Raw genomic sequence first — 22949 nt, 5'->3', positions numbered from 1 at the left:
AAACACATTCACCAAACCCATTGCAACACCATCAGCAAATCTACAGCTGCAAGCGGTAGGTGGCAACCTCAAAAGCCCGCAGCTCAATCTTGACTCCGACGCCCTCCTCGCCCTTGCGAATTTCCAAGCGCTCCTCATTGTCTTCAAGTACATTGCACTTCCAAGCCTCCTTGACCGGGAACTTGGCGTGGATTGTCCCTCTCGATCTACCGCCCAGCGACTCATAGATGCGAAGGATGATGCTCTTCCCGGACCGCTTGGGCAAATCGCCCCCAGAAACATCTTCATCGTCCTCTCCGCGCTTGACCACGTCAAGGATGAGAGACGGTGAGCCGGTGACAGTGATGGATTTGAACACGTTAGCAGCTTCCATGCCCGACGAACGGCGAAGGATAAGGGGACTGTTGAAGTTGTAACCCGCGCGGACGGTGCGGGCGTCCAGGGCTCCAGAGTGCGGGAGAATGGCGTAGCGGATGTGATGGCGGCCCATGTCGGCATGGGCGTCCGGGGCCTTGGGGGCACGCAGAAGCGACAGACGCATCAGGTTACCGCAGGTTGCGAAACCGTATTTGGAGTCGTTGAGGATCGAGACGCCGTACCCGTACTCGGACAAGTCGGCCCATTTGTGGCAGCAGACTTCGAATTTGGCCATATCCCAGCTGTTTTGGTCAGAAACTTACGTATTAAGGTCTAGGACAAGCTTGACATACCTTGTGTTGTAATGCGTCGGTCGTCGAGTGATCCCGTATTGAGTCTCGTAGGATGCCTCTGTGTTCGTGATGTCTACAGGGAATTCGACCTTTAGGAACTTCATGGTCTCCTGCCACTCGACTTCGCTCTCCAGCTCAACGTATGAGGGCTGGTCATTCACTGCCGCCGCCAGGCTGATGGTCGTCTTGACCCAGCTCTTGTCGCTGATTTGGGCTTTGGTGACCACGCTGACACGGTGCGGGCCTTCTTCTGCGATCGAGGTTTTTCCCGACTGCAGCTCTTTTCTCGATTCGAGATGGTATACTTCCACGTCCCAGGCTTGCCAGTAGAGCGGCTTGTCGTCAAAGATGACGAGCTGGCCCGCCTTGCCTCCCTTGGCGATGACTTCTCGCTCGGCTTCGAGGTCATACAAAGAAGTAATAACGCCATCCTGGACATCCACCCTCAACTTGCCATTGTCCAGACGAAAAACACCCGGCCGTGTCTCTGACACCGTCACGGCGGGTCTTTGTTTAGCGTCTAGAATCTGACATTGGATGAGGCCAGAATCTCCGGTTGCTAGAGCATACCGTGAGCCTTTCGACGCGACAAACTCATCCGGTATTCTGACAATCTCCGAGCGTGACCAAGGCAACGTGTTGATGGCGACGAGACTCTTGTCCGTACTATTATCGGTAAATCCAAGCGCTCCGAGAGCTTGTTGTCTGGCTCGCTCTCCCGTCTCAAAAATCTGCGCATACAGCCTGTCCGAATCGTCGTAGCACATCTCGATGGCGCTTCCGGGTAGACAATCGTGGAACTGGCATAGAAGCACACCTTCCCACATGTCATCAATATCTTTCTTTGGATATTTGTACTCGCCATTCGTCTTGGTGAGGGACGCGAGGGTCGCCAGATACTCTAAATCGCGCAGTAGGAATTCAGACTTGCGGTTGTTCCGCTTGTTGTTCGCCTGCGTAGTGTATGTGCCCCGGTGCAGTTCGAAGTAGAGCTCGCCATACCAGGTGACAAACTCTGTTCCATTTGCAACCTTTTGCTCAAGCCTCGCGAAGAAATCATCGACCGAGTCGCCCATCTTCACGCGCGGAAGCAAGCCAACCTTGTCACTGAGACCCCGGCAGCGGCGCAGCTTCTCCAGATGTTCAAAGGTAGGGCCACCGCCACCATCTCCTTTTCCGAATACCAGAAGCGAAGTGTTGTCCTGGTCCATCGATTTGTGCTGGGTCACGCTGCGTCTGACGTCGCCAAAATGTGCACTCGCGGTGTACGTCTCGGACGGAGCCATGTGGCACATTACCTGGCTGCCATCAAGCGCAACCCACTGGAAGGTAGTGTGCGGGAAATTGTTGATATTGTTCCAGCTGAGTTTCTGGGTAAAGAAGCGGTTCATACCCGCCATCCGGCAAATCTGAGGGATTTGACTGGAGTAGCCAAAGGTATCCGGCAGCCAAAAGGTGCTGCAACGCTCGCCAAAGCGGCTCTCAAAGAACCTTTGGCCGTAAAGGAATTGTCGCACCAGCGACTCACCGCTGGGCATGTTGGTGTCGTGCTCAACCCAGCTGCCACCAATCGGCTGGAAATGGCCCTTCCTGACCCATCGTTTGACGCGGTCAAAGACCGAAGGGTAATATTGCTCGAGCCACTTGAACTGTTGCGCCTGAGAGCAAGCGAATCGGTGCTCTGGGTACCGGTCCATCAGGTCACACTGGTTGGACCAAGAGCGAGCGACCTTGCGCTTTGTCTCAGCCCAAGGCCAGAGCCAACAGGTGTCGATATGGCAGTGCCCGATGGCGTAGACGATGGGCTGGGCGTCTGTCTCATAGACCTCGGACGAGTCGACCTTGTCTCCAAGATACTTCTGAGCGATTTTGCGCGCTTCCTTGATCGACTCTTGGCTTCCGTTAGCCGCTATGAAAGCATCTATGATGGCGTTGGCAACCATATTCGCTTCATGAGACTCCCAAGAGTCACCGGGGAATTCCCTCGCGGCGTCTGCAAAAGTCAGCCTTTAGATAAACACCTTGCTTTGCCAATAGCAGCCGTATACGCACCGCCGATGATCCAATAATCATAAAACAGCGCCCGCGCCTCCACATTGACCGCAGTGATCCGCGCCGTATGCAGCGTGTAGTACTTATCCGGCGCAGGCGGCTGGATCGAATCGCCGCCAGGCGCATTCCCAAACATAGCATTGCACGCCATCTCGATGTAAAACGTATGTTCCTTGCCGTCGCGCCACGCATCAGGAATAACCCATTCGATCCGCTCCCCGCCACCAGTCAACCCCTGGACCGGCCGACCATCCTCCATCCACACCAAGCCCTCGTTATTTGCATCCCAATGGAACTCCAACCGCTCCTTGTCGAGCATATCCCGCGGGACCGTCAGCCGAATCCGGAACCAGTGCGTCGACCAGCTAGGGCCGAACGAGGCGCCGATATGCGTGGGCGTGAACTCGTGCGATGTCGCCTCCTCGAATGTTGGACGCTGCAGGTCCGGGGGAGAGTAGACGGACAGCTTGACATGGTCTTCGTCGGAGGTGGTGGCTTCGTGGAGCTTGCTGTGGTGGGAGTTAGCGGGGGCTCTTCTGTTGGTGGGATTAACGTACGAGATGAGGCTTTGCTCACGGTACTGGCCTGAGTCTGTGAACTGGCGCAGTCGATCTGTGTAGATTTTATTGATGCGTTGGCCGACGGGATGTTCGGGGCTTCGAGGGAGCGAGCTTGGAGCTCGCAATGGGGCGTCTCCACCCATCTCGGCGGGTCTAGACCGTTGATGTAGATAGGTTAAGGGATACGCCGTAGCAATTTGGTTAAGAACTATTCTGGTGAAAACTCTAGGTTCAGGGTCTTCAGTGTCCAGAGGGATGAAGAGAGAAAGAAAGAGGAGAAGGGGAAGGTCAGGGGAAAGAGTTCAGCCTGATACTCGCCAGGAACAGGGATGACGTTTAAGTGCGGAGAAGTCAACAGCGGGCGATGGCGGGGAAACGGAGCGGATGAGGTGGAATGTGAGACATCAACCATGGTCATGAGATGTTGCATGATTTCATCTACCGGGAATTCTGTCTGAATTGATCGGAAGAAGCTGAATTTCGACGGGGTTATTGATAAATATCCTTGTAGGACTTGTACTATGACAGCATCACCTGGGCTGAGATGCTTCAGGTTATACATAGATCATCGGTTTGTGTCACCCCAGGCAGTGTAGTAGATCACTACAGAGTACAGGGTTATGGGATGTCTTGCGTCTCTTTCCGCAACAAACCAGCGGACCGCTCCATTGGAGAACGAGAATTATACAAGTATGGTACGATGAATAGGTGGAGATATCATGTATTGCAGAACATTCTCAATTACAAAGAGTGTATAAACCATATAGCTGGCATCAAAAAGTCGCTTCCATCAATCATCTAGTGCCATCCAGTCGCCGAGACGCCAAACGCAAGCCTTAGGCCTTTCCAGAGGTATCAAAATATCAAAGGAGAAATGAACGTCATCAAAGGTGCGGAAAAGTCGACAGAAAAGTCCAGAAGCTCGGCCGAGACAGAATACAAGAGTACCAGGAGAAAGAAAGCGAAAAAGAAATCATATCCAAGGATCAACACGTCCGTAGGTGGTGTATGGGTTGACCGGCCCTATCAATCTAATCTGCGATTTGAGCTGCGTTCGTCGACGGTCGACGCTCGACCCGATTACTTTCTTCTTCGCCTCATCAAGCACATCCAGCACTTGAGTGGTTCCATCCTGTAACACTCGCATGCACTCTCGAGTGTTCTGCTGGATCACAGAACGTACCGGCGGCGACAAAGGCGCAGTGGGATTGGAAGATGTAAAGTCCGTACTTGATTTCGACTTGTGCGTGGAGGACGGGTTAATGTTCCTTTGGTACTTTGGAAATTTCACCTGGTGATTTGGCCGGTAGCTGACTCTCTTTGTGCCGCCGGATTTGTCCCAGATGGCAGCACCATACTTCTGGTAAGGAGTGATTGGGACAGCAAGCTGCTTCGTCCGGTGAACAGGAATCGGCTTGGGGCTTTCTACCCATCGTTCGCTCGTAGTCGAAGCAGTCGAGATTGATAGGGTTCTCATCCGGTCATCCATATCCACCGGGCTCGGTTCTTCCCTAGATGTTCCATAATACGAGTGGTCGCTTGAGGTTGCGGTCCCCTGTGAAGACGCATACCCCCGCGGGTAGAAGGAGGGCGCGGTCGCAGGGCGCCCTGGTCGTTTCGACTTGTCCTTCTCCGCTGAATGCTTCGACAATGTGCGATGGACGTAGGACCGGATCGAGTCCCGAACTTCATGGGCGAGCGTTAGAGTTCCCCGATCGGAGGTATGCGAACGCCTGCAATTCCTTCCAAATTCAAACGAGGATAAATGCAATTTACTCCCGTTCTTCTTCCGCGATTGCGAACTCGCGGGAGGAAACCGTCCAGCTGCTCCGTGACCCAAGGCAGACGGGGTCGCTAACTCGGGGAAGAAATCCCACTTCTTCTCCCGGAAATAATGGTTCGGACCGGCCCGTTTCTGGGCCCAGTCTGGCGGGCTTCCATATCGGTCGTCGGTTGATACTGATAGAGCATGTTGGGAAAGCGACAAGCTTGGAGAATAGGAAATTATCGTTGATGGCTCAGCACAGGGCTCCACTATTGGCGAGGCACGATCCAAGGTCGAAACCGGAGGATGATCGACAAGCCCGGCCAGGTCATCCGACGCCGAACGGACGAAAACGGGATAGCTCTCCGTCGAGTGGGTGGATTCCCGTCGACTTTCCACACTGCTAATTGTACTGCTGTCATCGCTCCATGCCGTCGAACCCCTCATCTCTGAGGCATCTGGGAGCGACCGTACTTGCGAAGGAAGGTCGGGAAGAGGTTTGTCCAGTTGCAGGGTAGGACGAGCTGGAGATTGAGGAACTCTGGGCGGGACGACCTGCTCCAGGCCCTCTAGAGATCGAGATGGTCTCACTGGAGGAGCCTGACGGGAATAAGCGAGAGAGGCGGGAGACAACATGATCCCAGCTTTATACTCGTTCGTCAAGCAGATAGCTGGGGTAAATCCTTTCCCCTCCACGAGGGTTTCTGCTTGGAGAGTGGGGAAGAAACAATGTTTCGTTAGACAGCACCAACAGAAGTCTGTGGATTTTGGATTTAGGTATGGCGAATGGATCAGATTGAGTTACGGAGGAGATAGACGAGGTTCAATAATATCTCAAGAACAAAGAAACCCAAACCGCCAAGGAACGGGAGCTTTTCTTTCTTTCTGCGTGTCAACAACACTGGGGGGTGTCCGGGATGGCTGATCACAAGACCCTTTCCCCGCAAGTCAGCCTGTCGCTCGAGCCTCGAAGTGGGCATGCACAGGAAGGATACAGCGGGGAGATATAGGAACAGGCATCTTCAGGAGGGAAAGAGAAAAGAAGAGAAGAAGAGAAGAGGAAGAAAGAAGAGGAGGGCGGGGGACCGTAAAGAATAAGGCGACAGAGCTGAGAGGGACAAGAAAGGGAAAAAAAAAAAAAAAAAAGACAATGCGAAGTAAAGGGATAGAAGATTGCAGCCAAACGAGTCATTATTCAGGTGGAAGGGGAATCAGCCCCCCTCCCTAGATAAAGAATGATCAAAAAAATAAAAGAAAAGCCAAAATAATTATTATGGAAATAGAAGAGATAACGCAAAATATAAAAGGTTCAACAAATCAAACAGCAAGGCCAACCCTGCAGCGGCGCAGTTGGTGAGTTTGTCGTGCAGGATCATCAGCATCATCGCCAGCGAACAGCCTCATGGACTGGAGCGAGGGGTGACACGCCAACGCAAGGGATGTCCACCTTACTGTAGTGTCGGCCTGCCTCTGCACTGCCTTCCTTTCCTTCATCATCATGACATGGTTTAGTTGACTTTGAAGTGTGAAAGATAAGAATAGTATAGTAGATCGAGAGTGAAACATGAGTAGGGTTGGACGGTACTCACAATGGACACCATCCTAAAGTAGATAACCTATGCGCAGATTGGAGTACATTCTACCACTATCTAGACAGTACTACTTAAGGGGATGAGTGCTTAAGCTCATACTGCCAGTAACTAATAGTGTAGAGTAAGTACAAGTATGTAGGTTTCCAGATGCCCAACCTCTTGAGCCACTGATCAGGTACCTGGATAAGTCGACACGTCCAATTCCTTTAAACCTAACTAAGTTTGGCTGCCTTCTGCATCGTCTCTGGCGTGAGTTCGTCCGTAGGTTTACGAACGGCACTCAATCGTCCCATCTTTCGGAGATTGGCGATCATCGCTTCATCGCCAAAGTGGCTGCTGTGCTCGAATTCCGGTTCCTCGCCATATGCCACTCGCGCGACATCGACCAGAATGCGGGCCGTCATGCCAAACACCCGATAGCGAGTCACCTCGCCTGCTTTTTCTTTTTCTTCCAGCTCGTCTGCAGCCCGTTTCTGCTTCCGGCTGCTGCTGCGCGGTTTGACAACCGACCGGCTGTCGATGGGGACAAAGAACTGATGCACTGGAGTGGGTTAGCCAAGAACTAGAAGCCAAAAACAAGGGAGTACTCCGTAGCAAAAAGCAAAAATCAATCAAGCCGACGATCTTATTTTCTTTTCTTTGTCATTCTCCTTCTGTTTGATTTCTTTTCTTCTCTTTTCTGCATTTCATTGCAATTCAACCCAGTTCAATCGACGGTACACCACCCGTCAAACAATGTACCTTACGGAGTACAGGAGTACAGTATAGGAATAGGTACAACGGAGGACAGTACCACTTACTTCTCCAATTGGACTGATGCCATTCGGTCCAGGCTCCCTGATACCATTCTGCTGGGTCCTCAGTGCCCCAGTCATCCCCATCTCTCATGCGTAGGAAGTTGTGAAATGGCGCCGTAAAGACAGCCGCAACCTCTCTGGCATCCAGCCTGGGAATCAGCGACACCTCCGGGTCAGCATTCTCGCCCGTCTTCTCGTCATACGAATGGAGCAGCGCCACGCAAGGGCGGACAACCACCTCCGTTCGAGCAAGATTAGCCGGGAACTCGCAGAGATGCTCGACGCTAAACGGCCGGGGGAATGTCTGATTGAGATCAGGCAAACCTATTTCCTCACGTGCCTCGCGGCGTGCCGTCTGGAATGCGGTCTCTTCCAGCGTATCCGCCCGTCCTGGGAAGCGTGGTGTGAGTGCTTAATTTTTTTTTAGGGGTTTTTGACTTTCAAAATCACATTCTCGACTCTGCAAGAGATGATACATCATATGCAGCGGGATATCTTCATTCCTCCGAATCTTGAATTCTTTCTTGACCGCAAGTTGGAGCACTCCACTCACCTCCAGGTAAAGCTGCTTGACCAGCATCTGTAGAAATAGCGGTATGAGTAGATCATCCTCCTCATCGTCTTGTCATGATGTGATCATCGACACGGTACACCTCGTCGACATTCATTCCTTGGAAGATGATGACAGCACTCACACGAACTCAACGTCTTCGCCCGAATCGTCAACACAACCCTCAGATCCCCCTTAGCATTCGCATAGAGTAGCACTAGAACCGCCGCTCGACGCGACAATGGCACAAGTTCATAATTCGTCGGTGGAGGCCGATACTCTCTCAGCCGATCAATCGCTCTCTATTCAACGCAATCATAGATAGCAAGGGTGGATGGTTAGCCCAGATCCATCGTCAACGTCGTCGTCCCCACCCTCATCATCAATTTCCCGCTGGTAGAACAAGAAAATTCATCGATAGGGTAGTCCCGAAGCAAAACAAGGGCGACAGCCGCAGAACTCGAAATGAGATCATTTATTGCACTCTGAAACATCCCCATGCCAGTACTCCATGCAACCCGCTGAAAAGTACCAGAACGGGAAGACCATTCCGGTGATGCGCAATTAAATCGAGCTTGCCTTCGAGTTTCAAAAAATAAAAGGACGTACCTGTGACGCCGGATTCAGACGAGGCATCTTCTCCCTTGCGACTGCGGGCTGTGCCGCAAGTCTCCTGCTGGTGCCGGTGCTGAAACCACGGGTTATCGCGATCAGTTGCAGGAGTCGTCGTCTTCGCATAGTATGTAGCGATATGAGTGATTACGGCGCTTAGCTTTGTTTTATATCGTCATAACATGAACTATGGATCTAGTTCTTGATATTGGCGTGGAGATGGGTGTTGCTCCGTTGCCGTTGCCGAGGTTAGTGGATAATCTGGGGTCTTGGTCTGGAAAAGCCCAGGGTTCCAGGGGTAGAACCGTCGAACCAGCCTTGAGCTGTCTCAGTACTGGCACTACTGAGCCTGATAACTAGGCGAAATAAACAAAAATCTAAGTGTGCTATTTTTATTGTATGCTGAGATGCATTTTAAAACATCCCTTACCTTCACTCAGATGTTGGACAGTGGCAATCAGGTGCGAGATGCTTATCACCATGCTTTGAATTCAACTTTGGCATGCATCCATCTGGTCTTACATCAATTTCAAGAAGTCAATGAATTTAATCAGCAAGAAAAAGAATGGTATAGAGTGGGCCATTAGTATTAATGCCTTCCATGTCGGAAAACATAGAGATGCTCTTTGAAACCCTAATCACATGACACGGTAACCCCGATATGGTTACTCAGTATTTAAAGATGTGTTCCGAGTCTGAATGGTAATAATGCTAAACGCAGAAAACTTGACCTAGTAAGCTGTATGGTCGTGTATTGTTACAGATCCAAAAATAACCACGCCCACTATGGTAGTGTCCAACACCCATTCCAACAAACATCCCAGCCCCTTATAAAATAGCATGAAATATTAATCCCTGGCAGTGTAAGATCATTATCTATATAATTCACAGCAGGAACAGACTCACCATATTATAAATAGCCAAGGTGGCAAAGTATAGTGAGTGTTCTGTCACATATATACATAAGAACCTGTGGTTGTTTAGCAGTGCTAGATCTCCCCAAATCCCTCCGGCCAACTGCTAAACATCACTCCTGTGATGCTGGGCGCCCTTTATAACCACCTCACTGAAAAACCCAGCCTATTTACCAACAAGATAGCTATCTTTCTATGGGATGAGTTTAACATCTTACCATCATCATCCAGCGTCAAACGTGCTCTTTCCTGGGCTGGCTGCTTTCATTCTAGGTACTAGAGTTGGTATATAGATGCTCTTATCTGTCCGTGCGACCTCGCCATTCATCAATCCGAATTATCCAATCACGAACAAGAGCTTCAAAAACACTAGTCTCATCGATAGGAAGGCCATGCGTACCACGATCTAGAACAACATAGGTTGATCGTGGATAGAGCTCCAGCAAGCGAAGGCTGTCTCGATAGCCCACGCTCTCGTCTTGCCGACCACATATAACAAGTGTGGGTGCAAAGAACTTAGCACTTTCATTGTCCAACGAAAAAGATAACTGATATCGATGTGGATCTGCTCGGATCGGATCTAACACCTTATTGTCTGCTGCTTTCTCCGCTGGAAGGAAAACCTCCTCGTATTTTGCCTTTAAAGCTTTAACGTAAGCAGGCGTTTGAACGAGAACGTTTCCAAGAAGTGTCCTGTCTTCGGCTGACATGTTCGACATGAGTTGCTCGTTTGCAACCAAAGGTTTGAAAGCATCGAGATCGCGCATGCTGTCCTTTGGCTCAATAAGCGGTACGCGTAATAGTAAACCATCGACTTGCTCAATATATTTTTGAGCTATCGCACGTGCAAGGTAGCCGCCACATGATGAGCCGACAAGTAAGAATCTTGACCTCCCAAGTCGAGAATCAATGAATTGCACCAGGCGAAGGTATATATCGTCCAGATCCTTGACATTATTCGCAGGTGTTGTGCCCATGCCTGGAAGGTCCACGTAAATCCGGCGAAGTCCTGGTGTTTTGTTGAAAATCGGCTCAAAGTCCAGCTCCTCGACTCTTCCCTCCATCTGCCATCCATGAATGATCAAAACAGGAAGTCCTTCACCGATTTCATGTGCAGATAGAATAGATTCCATTTTGTTACTGGGTAGTTTGTGAATATATGAGGAGCAGGAACCAGAGAAGTTGATTACAGGGGTACAAATTACTCAATCACAATCACACTATCTTATATAGTGCTGACAAAGTGCTGCCTGCTCCTAATGTAACATGAAGCAACAGATAGAGATTGTTAACAGTCACCTAGTTTGCTCAGTTTGCTCAGTTTGTATGAAACCTTCTAGACTCTTTTGTCATCCAGGCTTCTGATTCTATACTCTTGTATCTTTCATACCGGTATTCTATAAGACTATTATTACCAAGTCCGTACAAAACTGGAAATTTACACTAACCCATATTGGATTTAGCGCATCATGTGATTAGGGTTTGGAAGAGTATCTCAATGTTTCCCGACATGGAAGGCGATATTGGGCGCCACAGTAAAACATGGTAAAAGAAGGAGAAGGCGGCTTGGGGCAGTCAGATGAAAGTGCAAGTCTATTTGTTTGGGAGATTCATATCTCAGGTAGAAGAAGAAGAGGTGAGGGCAGATAGAAGGAGAAACAGCTGCTGGCGACACTCTATTGCGAAGAAACTCCCTTCTTCTCGTCCTTGTCCTTGGCAGCCAGGTCTTCTGCCTGTGTCTGCTCGGCCTTGTCGCCTTCCTTCTCAGCCTCAACAGCCTCATTGGATTGCTTTTCTTGGCTGCCCGACGTCTCAAACTTCGCGTCCTCCGTCTCGTCGATATCCTCAGTATCCTTGGGGGCTGAAACGCCCTTTTCTTCGTGCTTGCTGTTCTGCTCGTTTTCCTCCTCGATGAGCTCTTGCTGCTCCTTGATAACCTCAAGACGCTGCTTGTTCGTGGCAGCGCCCTCGGCATTGTGGACCTCGAGCTCGATTTCGTGGAACAACTCTTCAGGGATGCTAGACAGCACAGACTGGAGCGCTTCAATCTGAGTCGACATCTCCGCCTCCTTGCCGCCCTGCGCATATGCGTACGCGTTGCTCAGCACCAGAAGAGTGGACGGAACGCCTTGCTTGAGGCGGAGATCCAGCCACATCGACAGGTCTTCCCGCAGGCGAGCGGGAGAAATACCATGCGTACGAATGCCACGTGAGGCACAAGCCATCTGCAGTTCCGGAACAGAGAGCGACTCCACCCCCTCGTAGAAAATCGCGCGATCATCACGCTTAATCTGACGCATTCGGTGGCGAATGTTGTACCGGAGCATGGCGTCCGTACCGAACGAATTCAAGTTCATGTATTTGCAAATGGCGACAAGCTGGGGGCGGGACAGATTGTCCAGAGTCAAGTCATCCTTGAAGATCTTGCAAACCTTAATCACGTCCGCGGTCGAGGGGGCTTCCCCAGTGGTTCTAATCTTCTTGAAGAATTCTGCAAATTCCTCGTTCCTGACAGCTGCGGGAGTCACGGGGAGACCACTCTCTCTGAGGGTGTTCTTCAAAAAGGTCGAAACTTCTTTCCGGGTTGAGCTCAAGTTAAGAGCCTTTTTCTCGCGTGCTTTCTGGCCTTCGTAGGTGCTAGGCAGCAGGTTGGGGAACAGCTTCAAGGCGATGGGAAGTAGCAGTTCGGCGAAAGGGATAATGACGAACATCGAGAATGGGATCAATCGGCCAAGGTCTTTCACCGTTCGTTGAAGCTAATTGTTCAAATACGTGAGTTGAATCCACCAACGCTTCGCAAGGGTAGCAAAAAAAACCAACCTGTCGGTACTCTCTCCGGCTGAGCTCATATCCAGCAGCCATCTTCAGCGCCAGTCGCGAACTGATCCTAACTTCCGTAGCAAGAAGCTTCGTACCATCCCAGTAGTGCTGAACTTCCTTCTTAATCTTCTGCCCAATCGTCAACTTCTTCTGCTCCTTCTTCGCCTCAGTCACTTTCTTCTCATCGTCCGCCAGCGACTTCTTCGCCGCTTCCAGCTCGGCACGCTTCTGCACATCTACGCTGTTTCCCGCCGCAAGAGGCATCTCTGGCTTGGGGGCGACCTGCGTGCTCCCGTTGTCACCCGCAAGTCGCGACGCATCTTCCTTGGGAATTGGCTTCTTGGCCTGTTCAGCACTGAAGCCTGGAGGCGGCAATGGGTTGGAGGGCGACGATGTCGAGGAAGAAGTTTCTGTGGCATAGCCGCGCTGATGGGAGACCAAGATCGCAATGGCCGGCAGGTGGGTTGGGAATCCTCGTCCGTTGAACCGGAGATTTGCGGCCGATGCGGCGCCCAGGGCGCCGTTATACCGTGGTCGGGCTGTTGATAACGACCATCATTAGTCACAATAGTTATCTTTTAATTATCAGGTCGGCTAAATTGAGCATAAAAAGTTGGCTTACCGATCAGAATGGGGCGCGATACAGAATTGGTGCGCATAAATCTGGCCGACCTCATGGTAACGGACATTGCGGAAGTCAAGGAGTATGAAATGCTCGGGGTGACGAGCGAGTATAGCAGACGGACACAACGATCTTGGAGAGAGTTGTGATGCCGATCTCTCAATGGTCTCAACCGTACAGAAGAAAAAGGACGTATAAAACTCAAAGTTCGAAGTAATGATGTCGTTGTGAGCGTCTCCGAGACCCTGCAAGAAGATCTGGCTCTTCACGTGATCTCAGCGGATTTCGGGGTTTACTTTCGTCTGGTCCCATCGAGATTCTCAAACAAGCTTCCGCCGCTCTTCTGGTGGATCATTGTTACGTATTAATCTTGGTCTTCCATACTCTAGAAATAGCAACAAGTAGACCGTGATGTTCATTGCAGACATAATTAATAACATGATGCATTCGCCACTGAAATCCCAGAAAGATGTCCAGTTGAAAAGGGAAATTCGTGCAATTCGTTGAATCAAACTCAACAACAATTATCAACATTCTAGATCATATAGGCATAACGTGTATGAATATAGGCAAATCGCAAAGACAAAAGAATGACTAAGTCAGGGTATCATCAAGAACAACACAAAACCAACCGATGCCCAATTCAAAAGCATTGCTAAGCCACAGACAAACTCAGTAGACTGACTCAAGGAGTCAAAAGGAGTGTTTGCAAAATTGGGTAGATGATATGGATTCTACTTCCTCTCTCGCACAATCGCATCGCCCGCGAAATTGGAGGCGTCTAAGCCAGTCGACGCCGAAATAGCGTCAAGAGGAGGGATCTGGTCGAGACTTGACTTGTCGCATTCCTTACGCGCAGACAGTGAGTCATCCAGGATTTGAGTCCCTGCGGAAGAAGCGTTGTTCAAGATCGGTAGCGTCGGGCTGGTTGAACCAGCCGGAGAGGCCTGCCACCGGGCCACGTCCTTCTTCAACTCCTCCAGCTCCTTCTGGAAACGTTTGCCAAAGATGTCAATGTAGTAAGTGGCGCCATTATGGATACTCCAAATGAAGAGGGCTGTCAAAAAGACGCCGCTGGCCCATCGGAAACGGAACCAGAGGGGACAAGGAATCATGGTCAGAAGCGCATAAATGTACTGAATCATCATAAAGGCGGGTGCTTGCAATGACTCGGGAAGACTCAACACAAACTTTCCAATCCAGGTCTTCGCGTAGGATCTGCGCAGCCATGTGAAGCTGGTAGGGCGTCCAGCGGCGATCTTCTCGGCACGGCGCACAGTGATAAAAAAATGATAGGTCAACTGCCAAATCATGTAAGGCACAGTTGCCCACAGCATCATGGAAAGGAGAGAATAGTGGTTCGGCGAGCCAGGTTTGCTAAACTTGATGTCGTAGACAGCCGGAAATCTCCCTCGCAACATTTTCGCCGGAGTGAGATGGACAAGACAGTGTAAGGTGACTGGTGGCATGATGTGAATGAAGAGACTGCACATGAGACACGTCAGTGGATGCTTCTCTGCCGGAGAAGTTCAAGACAGGACCTACCTAACAACCTTATCCATGCTGTGAAAGACCATAGAGTTTCGCCACATTGCAATAGCAACGGCATTGTTTCCAAATGTGAGGCAGAAGGTGCTGATAAAAAGTCTCTTGGAATTTGGGAAGACCCAAATACTGAGCATGCAAAGCATGTTGACAAAGTAGCAAAGATCGGCAAGGAAATAATGATAACCCTTTTTGTGATATCCGTAGTATCTGATCGGCATGAAATAGGCCAGCTGTGCGCTGAACCAGATATAGAAGTATTCGGGGTAGGCTCCGATGAGGTAGCCGCTGACGAAGATATTGAGAACACCCGCGATGAACGAGATCTTCTCGCGCAGCGTCACCGTGGCCGTGGCATTCCATTGCTTCTCCAGCCGCTTGACACCGTCCCTCATCCGGCGGCGATATTTGTCCAACTGCTCATCGGCTGTAGGTACACGCCGCTTCCATTCTCCGACCACTCGATCCTTTGCGTGCATTGAAGTAGATTTCAGCTTCTCGCGCTGCTTTCTGACCTTCTCTCTCTGCGCATTGATCGCCTGTTGCCATTTCTCGAGTTTCTGAGAGAGTGAAAGGTTGTCAAGCAGGTCAAACACGGTGAGTTTATCTAGAGGCGGAAAAGTCTCCCAATCATCCTGATATGAAAAGGAAGGATTTCGCGACAGTCTGGGAGGAGAGGCTGCCGGCGAATATGAGCGATTGGAGGTGTTCGCATATTCATCCGTGTCATAGAAGGCATCCATATCTTCAACTGCAGCGGGTTGCAACACAGGTGAGTCACCCACGCCCGTCATCCGGTTCGTCTTTGCGTCCTGGTGACCATCGAGTCCGACGCCCTCCATGATGAGTTTTTGCTGGAACGAGAAAATTGTAGGGCCTTCCCGGCTGTGAGGGTAAGGACGACTAAGAAAGCGCCCGAAAGTTAGCATTACCATGTTGCTTCGACCCCTGACGCCGTCCCCCAACAAGGTATGAGAGACGCTTGAATACGTAGGCTTGATGAAACCAAATGACTTTGGGATGCAGGAAGCAACAAGAATCTGGGAGTCTTATCGATAGGAGGGGCTGATATAACTGAGGACTCACAAGGCAAAACAATGAATCTTCGTCCAATGAAGATTGGGACTGTTATCCAATGGTCAAATGCGCCAGTCTCCTTCAATACCCAAGGCGCGTGATACAATGCAAGAGTCAACTGTACTCCGAAAGCAACAACGTGCGGAGAAGGAAAGTGAGAGAGTCAAGGTCCGTGGTGGTGAGAAAAGGCCTGTTGGGAAGATGAAGCTCGACGTGTGCTTGAAGTGACGTCTCTGGTTGGCTGCGGCTGATCTGCTCCTCCCAAGGTCCGGATTATGATGGACCCTGGGATCTGGGGCATGATCTGCTCAGCCAGCCAATAAGCTTCAGTCTCAGGATTCCACTTGCCACTTCCGATGATTTTCTGCCTGAGGTGTGACTGTCCAACTCCCGTACTCTGTGTCCATTGTCCAACATGCGGATTATTTCCATTTGATAGGAGGAATAAGACTGTAATATTACCTATCATTGGAGAACCACAACCACATGAAGAGAATCAACGGTCTCGCTTGAGGAAAAGATGCGCGCTGTGGATAGTGTGTCTCGAAGTACCAATATTCATTTGCAAGCCAGTCACACTGACCCTCAGCGGAGTTTCTTGGAGATTATTTGCTGAACAGTAAGGTAGGTGGTCCATAGCCTTGTGTATCCATAGGCTACAAGACGCTGGACGGATCTTCATTGAAGAAAAAAGTCTAAGAAGCTGTTGAGCCGTGTTCAGCAGGAGATACGACGGTGGCCACTACACCGCAAGGATCTACAACTTTCCAATGTGCAGGGTCTATGCTGTTTCTTGCCTTTGTACATCTAGTGTACCCCCCAAGACAGCCCCTCGTAACTATATGACGCAGAAGCATCATGGAATTCACAGTCAAGGTCAAAATACATCTGCTGAATTGTAATGAAGCGGTATCAGCACACCCAGAAATGTTCAAGTCCAATATGAAAATCACTCTCCCCTTGTGCTACCAAACGTCGGCTCAGAGATGCTCTTCAACACCAGTGGTGAGAAAAGGCATGTAAAGAGGATAATCCAGGTCCAGCTCCCAATACCACCGTTCATGCTCCAGCTCTTTCCTTGCCTCTATCACCAACTGCTTCTGCAGCTCACTCATCAAGGACTGGCCGACAACCGCAACCTTTCCAACCTGCCGAAACAGGCGTGCCACCACCACTATGTATAGAGAGCCAGCTCGAGTGTCCCCACACATGACTAAACGTTGTGCACAGGCCCAAGAGACCAGGACACGAACTGAGCTAAGCAAAGGAAGGCCCGAGTGAATGAGATCGACGCTCTGGCGATGCTCGCGCATGTATTCGGTGAAGTATGGAGTATAGGCGATGTGCATGATGCGGTGCTTGGGGAGATGATTGGGAGTTTTTGAAGGATCAGAGTATCTCATCGTGTAGCCCCATCCAAGAGCGTCGAATGCAAAACGGGTGAAAAGGATCTGCTGCACCTCGTCATAGATCTGCTTGCTAGTGGTTAAAAGGTTTCTGTACACGCCATTCGAGTCTCGCCAAACGATGCGGCCCCGGATATAGTGTATCGACTTCAACGATTCTCCAAAAGTGATGACTTCACGGTCTAGCCAGAAATTATCGGTGCTGGAAATAGCTATGCAGAAAATTTCGCTGCGGATTTCAAAGGGGAGGTCGAGGAGACGAAATTGTGTTGACATGATCGCGTGACTTGACTCTGTCTTCATCGAATCCTTGAAAGAGGAAAGGGCCTGAGAATAATGTTTCGTATGATATGGACCATCCTGAATCCAGACTTTTCGACCCGAGTCTATACTGCGAGAGGAGGTCTGAGAATCTGAGACCATGCTTCTCGCCGAACTTGATAGATTTGCTGGTTCTGCTTCGGAGAAAAATGTGTCATCCAACGAACGGTGAATGCTAAACCTCGCGGTTTGGCATTTGAGGGATTCAGTGTACACTGACGCAGGGCACTTGCAGCTGGTCTGGCAAGAATACTCAGTGTAAGTTCTTTCCTGACAATGAGTTGGTTTTGTGAAGCGGACAGTATACATTAATTCACCAGAACACAGTCTCGCCCAAGAACGACTAATTTGCTGAGAACGCTGAGCTAGTTGATATGCACAGTGGAAAATCAACAAAGGAAATAACCCAAATAAAAGGTACGCCCACACACTTCCTGACAGGACACAAGATGAAAACTCCACATTATCTACGTTTGCTGAAAATGGGATTCCAAAGCGTCGTGTTTTGCATTACGTCCCCACATGAAGACGAATGATAGATGGCCAAAAGCGAATATCAAGAGGACGGCCAGCGATAAAGCGAGTCGCAGGGACAGGCTGTTGCGAAGGTCAGAGACGGGCTCAGATTCAGGCTACAGCCGAGATTTCACGGGAACGGACCTTCCTATAATAGGCTCCAGTCAGTTTGACGACATATTGAATGGCGCATGCATCCGAGGAGTTCCATGATTCCACAACATCGAATGCTGGGCATAGAACCCTGACACAGAATTGGAGCCAGTTGAAGAAACCTCTGCAGGGGTATGCAGCGGTTGCGTTTGCTCACTGGAATTGATGGATAGAATCATACCCTTTGAGAGAGATGATAATCCGCTCTCAACTGAGCTTGTGCGGCTGATGGACACTGGAGACAAAGGCAAGCAATCCGCGTCAGAGTTTTGCTTCTCGTTCACGTTCACTACCGCTGGCTCAATTCCTTCTGGCAGATGCTTTGAAGAGACATAAATAACAGTATCTCCGCCTGTTGGGTCATCAACAATCAGCCTGAAGCCACTGAGTGATTCATTAAGAGTCCAAACATACTGATTTTTCCGCTCAAATAGAGTTCCTCGATTTCCCGGACCTCATAAATCTCGTCCAAGATGAACCGACGCACTGGCGGTCCAATTTGGCGGTGCACATCTTGCCCAGCCTCTCTGAGCTTTTGCGCTGTGATTGCATGGCTTTCTCTCAGTTCGCAGAGAATGTGCATGAGAAGTCGAATTCTCTCTAGAAGAGACGAAGAATTAGCGACACATGACTCAACCGAATTTGCGAAATAGCACGCGAGAGAAGAACGCGACACACCATGCTTGAGCAGGTGATCTGGCTCCTTATGTTGAACACCTGTAGGCCACCATTTGGGCTTGGTCAATTCAGGGTCCAACTTCTGGCAAGGTCCCCCCATCACTGTCCTGCACCCATTGTACGGGTGATTGACCTGCTTACGAGGTTCCACCAACTTGACAAACGCCTTTGCAATCACCCTGCAGTTGAGCTGTTGAAGATTTTCGAATGCTTTTTCGTAGAACTGGCGCAGCACATCGGTTTGTCCTATGCGAATCGCTGTCCGTTTGGCTGCCCCGTCAGTCGAATCTGAATTTGAATCACAGCCCATTTCCGAACTTGTGCGCTTTCTATTCCTCCGTTGGCGCTTATTCTGCAATGTCTGGAATTCACAAGGGATGAGCCTGGGATGCCTTGGTAGGCCATGCTGGAACCACGCTGGGCTAGACTGCAGATCCAGTCCGGCATTAAACATGAAGGGCTGCCTTTCTGGTAGTCCGCCATGTGCTGCTCCGATCGCCCCTGCTGGGTGATAGGCAAGGCCAGTCAACATTTACGCTTTCGAGGTTTTCAGACAATGCGTTCTCACCGGAGGGGAAATTCTGCATGTTTGGCTGCCAATCGGTGGTCACAGCTCTGACAAAGCTCTGCTTGAGATCTTCGGTGAAAATGGCCCTTTCACAGCCTGCAAGGGAAGAGGAGACATCCACGCCGAGTTCACCATTGTTGTCTATATATATCATCGCAAAATGGGGGAAAGGACAGTTGGATGCCCGTGGCATTGTGCAGTGGCGATCCTTTGCAATATCACGTTAGAGGTTTCTCCTATTGTTACGACAAAACCTCATGCATACCTCTGGCCCTTGCTGGCCCGTCATGCCATCATATGGCAACATCTGATGATGCTCCTGGGCCCCTGGCTGACCTGTTGGATCCATTGCGCAAAATAAACTTGGGGTTCGTAAGAAGATGTGTTAAAGCGCCAATGTCAAAGTACTTGCTCGAGAATGTGCCGTCAAGGCCAGAGGGTAAGTTCTTCACGAAGGATGTATGTGTTCTGAGATTCAATTGTGACAACTCCAAAGAATCGGCCGGACATTGGGCTACTTTATATAACCGAACGGCCAATTGCAGTTGTGAAAAAAGTACGCTATTGGAGAATTGATCAACAAATCATTCCATGTGAGCTTCTAGAATTTCACTAACATCACTGACGGCTTGGGTGGCGGATTCAACACGGAGCCTAATGTAATACAGACAGGTACTCGCAGAAATGACACTAGGCGCTGTACGAAAAGGTCCCATTGATGCATAGCCGCCATTGTTTTTAGGCAGATGGGGCATTGATACATACCTTCTGGTACGGAATAACGCCTCTGAAGATGCCAATCAAGGAATGAGGACGAACGGATGCCTGCTGTTTATCCCACCCTGAGCATGAAGATCATCTAAGTCTTGTCTGTGAACATGCAGCGCCTCTCCAGCTAGATTGAAGCTCCGTCAGTGGTGCTACCGAGCGCGTCAATGTATCAACAAAAGCAATAACAATTAATGATCTAGGCTAGGTCTAATACGCAGAGTCAGGCCGGGGAAGCTAGCTTAGAGTTAGCCTGGGGCCTGAAGAGTCAGGGCACAACCTGGTGGCAGGGAGTAGCGATTCCCTTTTTGTCGCTTCGATCTGAACCATGACCGAGCGTCGGACCCGTTATCCGTCTGATCGAATCGTTGTCGTTCTTCTGACATGGCGCTGACACCCATAACGCCTCTGAGATCACAGGTGTAACAGCTTGAGAATCAGAGTATCCTAATCAGAAGACCTGGGTCACTGAGGGGCATATCCCGATGCGCACCAGGTCTTTAGGACCACCACGGCGATATGCTCGCTTTCAATGCACCAACAATTCTACTCAGTTCGCTCCCGGTAAAAAAAGGCCCATCCCAATGACAGAATGAGCATTTTGTTGCTTGGACTTTGGTGGCACTCGACGTCCGCCGACGTAGTCTGGCGTGTCTGTGCCATCTAGCCTGTGGAGACAGTCGTCCGGCGCCATCGATTACAGATGGGTTCCACTGAATCAAAGGGGCAGAGTCAACGCATCAGTTTTTTCTTCATTCGCTGTCCAAAGCATGTGCATCAGTGCAGTTACATGAAAGTTGTTGTTTAACGTAGGCTTCAGCCATCGGTCAATGCTCCCGCATCCGACAGTTATCCGCTGGCTTTGCTCAATACCTTCCAGCTCTTTGAGCGGTAGCAACTCTGAACTTTCCTTTTTTTCAATCTAGCTGTGGAGATGCGCCAAAATGCAGATTTCAGAGGCCAAATGACGGATAGCTGGCTGAAGAGCTATCACTTCGGTACCGTGCGGGGACCTCTGATAGCATCATTCAGAAAAGACTCAACTCTCAGGTTCGAGAAAGGTTGGGCTTGAAGCACGGACAGTCCGACGCAGAGTGCATCAGCGCACTTTTCCTCAATGGCTTTAGCTCCTTCCACAAGGTATCCACACAAATCTTCGAGATCTTGGTGAGCTAGGTAGACTGACTGCTGGATTCCCTTTAGGTCTATCTAGCTTCCGGAACAGCAGCTAAGAGCAGGACGTATGAACGTATAAACGGGCTGCTATTCCACCAGTGGGGTCAATCCCTTTGACCGAATCAGCATCGCTTTACGCTTCTCGAAGCAGTAAGTTCCGTTCGACCATCTACTCACTAGAGTCAATACATGCTGAATTGTACTGAGGATGATACAGTAGTTTGACAGACCGCCGATCCTCCGGCCCTTACTGAGCCATGAGCAGCTGTCTCGGGATTAGACTTTCGCTGCTGAAAGAGAGTTGTGCCTGGTTCTTGCAAGTAGTATCTATCTATCGACTGTCATTCAAGAGAACGATATCAAAGCCCTGAGCCAATCACGCGCGCATTGGTCCCCCCCAAAGCTGCACTTTAATTTGATATTCGCAAATCCGTACGGAGTATCCCGTTCTATGGTAGGCAAAAGCATTACCTTACCCCTTGATAAGGAAGGGCTTTAACAGGATTGCGTTTTTACGACGGATATTATATCCCTCATCCACTATTGGACATGACTCGATGTGCTCCACGACTCGATCAAATTGGAGGACTTGGTCCACGAGAATTCAAAACTGTCTGCATGGACAATTGCCTTGAAAGGCAGAAACAAACAATAGCAAGCACAGTTCCGAGAATGCAAACTGTGGAGTGCGGACAGGCCTCTTCGTATGCGAGGCGAAGTGACAGGTCACATCGTCACTGATGGCCTGTTATGCAGCTCGCGCCACTGGCAAGGCCGACTGGATAATTGAACTGCTAAAAAGAGGAGGTATCTATCTACGTATCAACAGAAAAAAGAAAAGAGAGAAAAACCGCCATGGCTCCCTTGCTTCTTTGCGGGGAAAAGCGGATTCTTTCCTCTTTCTTAACATATTCTTCGCGCTCATCCACTAACTAATTATCTCCACAGTTGAAACAATGCCTCCATTCATCAACTTTCTGCCATGTAACACCAGTTTACTTGTGCCTTCTGGCGGAAACCCTTCCTGTATTGAGATTATTCATGCAATATTTGCTGTTTCAATTTTTGGAACACCTGCATTTTGTGGCTTGCGAACAGAGACGGAGTCCTCTGTCTGGACTCTGGACTTCACTCGGCGACTGGAAGACTATCTGTAAGTTCAGGCCTTATGAGCTTGAAGCACAGGGCAGCCACCCTGCAAACGGCGAGATTCCTTCCGCTAACTAATACCCAAGTCAGCCTGATATGGTTTCGTTGGATATTATGCGGGCGAAATGGTCCTTCTCGCGAGATCTTCGCTTATGACGCCCCTGCAAGAGGTCTTTAATTGACTGCATGAATGTCTGAGCACTTGCAGCAGCCAAGCTCTGATTTGGTCTGCGTGTCGATTGGATGATAAATGATGCCATCTTCACATGGCACCGATTTGTCATTGTTGAAGCCCGCATATTTTTAGCGATACCACCCGGGTATGGGGCAGATACTATGCTCCATCTGCATGGAAGTGATGATCAACTATCTATCTGTCCCTCACCGACAATTCAATGCTAATCATGGCCAGCATACGGACTGCTCACGGCGTACATCCGCTATCCGGCAACCATCGATAATGTGCCACTCTGATGACGCTCGCCATTGAGGTTGAGAATAGTCTTCTGAATACCTCGGGACCGGCTTCTCGGTATGCGCATACAACAGATGCCACACATCCCTCAATACGACTTATTTTTCTCCGTGCGCCCATTCA

General features: G+C 49.9%; 8 protein-coding genes across 8 annotated transcripts; all 8 read right to left on the bottom strand.

Annotated features, from left to right (window-relative positions):
• Positions 1 to 40: 40 nt before the first annotated feature.
• ams1 (alpha-mannosidase) lies at positions 41 to 3465 on the bottom strand (the record flags this gene model as incomplete). Its single annotated transcript, XM_026758827.1, has 4 exons — positions 41 to 659; positions 711 to 2703; positions 2763 to 3271; positions 3320 to 3465. 4 exons carry the CDS (start codon positions 3463 to 3465, stop codon positions 41 to 43), a joined length of 3267 nt encoding a protein of 1088 aa, XP_026617786.1.
• An 830-nt stretch (positions 3466 to 4295) lies between these two features.
• On the bottom strand, positions 4296 to 5723 carry CDV56_105041 (uncharacterized protein; the record flags this gene model as incomplete). The annotated part of the gene is made up of 1 exon (XM_026758660.1): positions 4296 to 5723. One exon carries the CDS (start codon positions 5721 to 5723, stop codon positions 4296 to 4298), a length of 1428 nt encoding a protein of 475 aa, XP_026617785.1.
• A 1168-nt stretch (positions 5724 to 6891) lies between these two features.
• On the bottom strand, positions 6892 to 8764 carry CDV56_104781 (NUDIX hydrolase; the record flags this gene model as incomplete). Its single annotated transcript, XM_026758400.1, has 5 exons — positions 6892 to 7220; positions 7480 to 7866; positions 8030 to 8056; positions 8172 to 8328; positions 8636 to 8764. 5 exons carry the CDS (start codon positions 8762 to 8764, stop codon positions 6892 to 6894), a joined length of 1029 nt encoding a protein of 342 aa, XP_026617784.1.
• Positions 8765 to 9851: 1087 nt separating this feature from the next.
• CDV56_104626 (alpha/beta fold hydrolase) lies at positions 9852 to 10685 on the bottom strand (the record flags this gene model as incomplete). Its single annotated transcript, XM_026758245.1, has 1 exon — positions 9852 to 10685. One exon carries the CDS (start codon positions 10683 to 10685, stop codon positions 9852 to 9854), a length of 834 nt encoding a protein of 277 aa, XP_026617783.1.
• A 543-nt stretch (positions 10686 to 11228) lies between these two features.
• CDV56_104410 (MRS7 family protein) lies at positions 11229 to 13061 on the bottom strand (the record flags this gene model as incomplete). Its single annotated transcript, XM_026758029.1, has 3 exons — positions 11229 to 12308; positions 12373 to 12911; positions 12995 to 13061. The coding sequence occupies 3 exons, from the start codon at positions 13059 to 13061 to the stop codon at positions 11229 to 11231; spliced, it is 1686 nt and encodes a 561-aa protein (XP_026617782.1).
• A 667-nt stretch (positions 13062 to 13728) lies between these two features.
• On the bottom strand, positions 13729 to 15381 carry CDV56_104180 (glycerophosphocholine acyltransferase; the record flags this gene model as incomplete). Its single annotated transcript, XM_026757799.1, has 2 exons — positions 13729 to 14479; positions 14540 to 15381. The coding sequence occupies 2 exons, from the start codon at positions 15379 to 15381 to the stop codon at positions 13729 to 13731; spliced, it is 1593 nt and encodes a 530-aa protein (XP_026617781.1).
• A 1215-nt stretch (positions 15382 to 16596) lies between these two features.
• On the bottom strand, positions 16597 to 17298 carry CDV56_103985 (uncharacterized protein; the record flags this gene model as incomplete). The annotated part of the gene is made up of 1 exon (XM_026757604.1): positions 16597 to 17298. One exon carries the CDS (start codon positions 17296 to 17298, stop codon positions 16597 to 16599), a length of 702 nt encoding a protein of 233 aa, XP_026617780.1.
• A 725-nt stretch (positions 17299 to 18023) lies between these two features.
• On the bottom strand, positions 18024 to 19607 carry CDV56_103748 (DUF2841 domain-containing protein; the record flags this gene model as incomplete). The annotated part of the gene is made up of 4 exons (XM_026757367.1): positions 18024 to 18364; positions 18427 to 19194; positions 19259 to 19466; positions 19524 to 19607. 4 exons carry the CDS (start codon positions 19605 to 19607, stop codon positions 18024 to 18026), a joined length of 1401 nt encoding a protein of 466 aa, XP_026617779.1.
• Between the last annotated feature and the right edge of the window lie 3342 nt (positions 19608 to 22949).

This window comes from Aspergillus thermomutatus (assembly GCF_002237265.1).
Source record: "Aspergillus thermomutatus strain HMR AF 39 chromosome Unknown NODE_17, whole genome shotgun sequence".
NCBI lineage: Eukaryota > Fungi > Ascomycota > Eurotiomycetes > Eurotiales > Aspergillaceae > Aspergillus > Aspergillus thermomutatus.
This window is presented reverse-complemented; position numbering and strand designations above follow the sequence as displayed.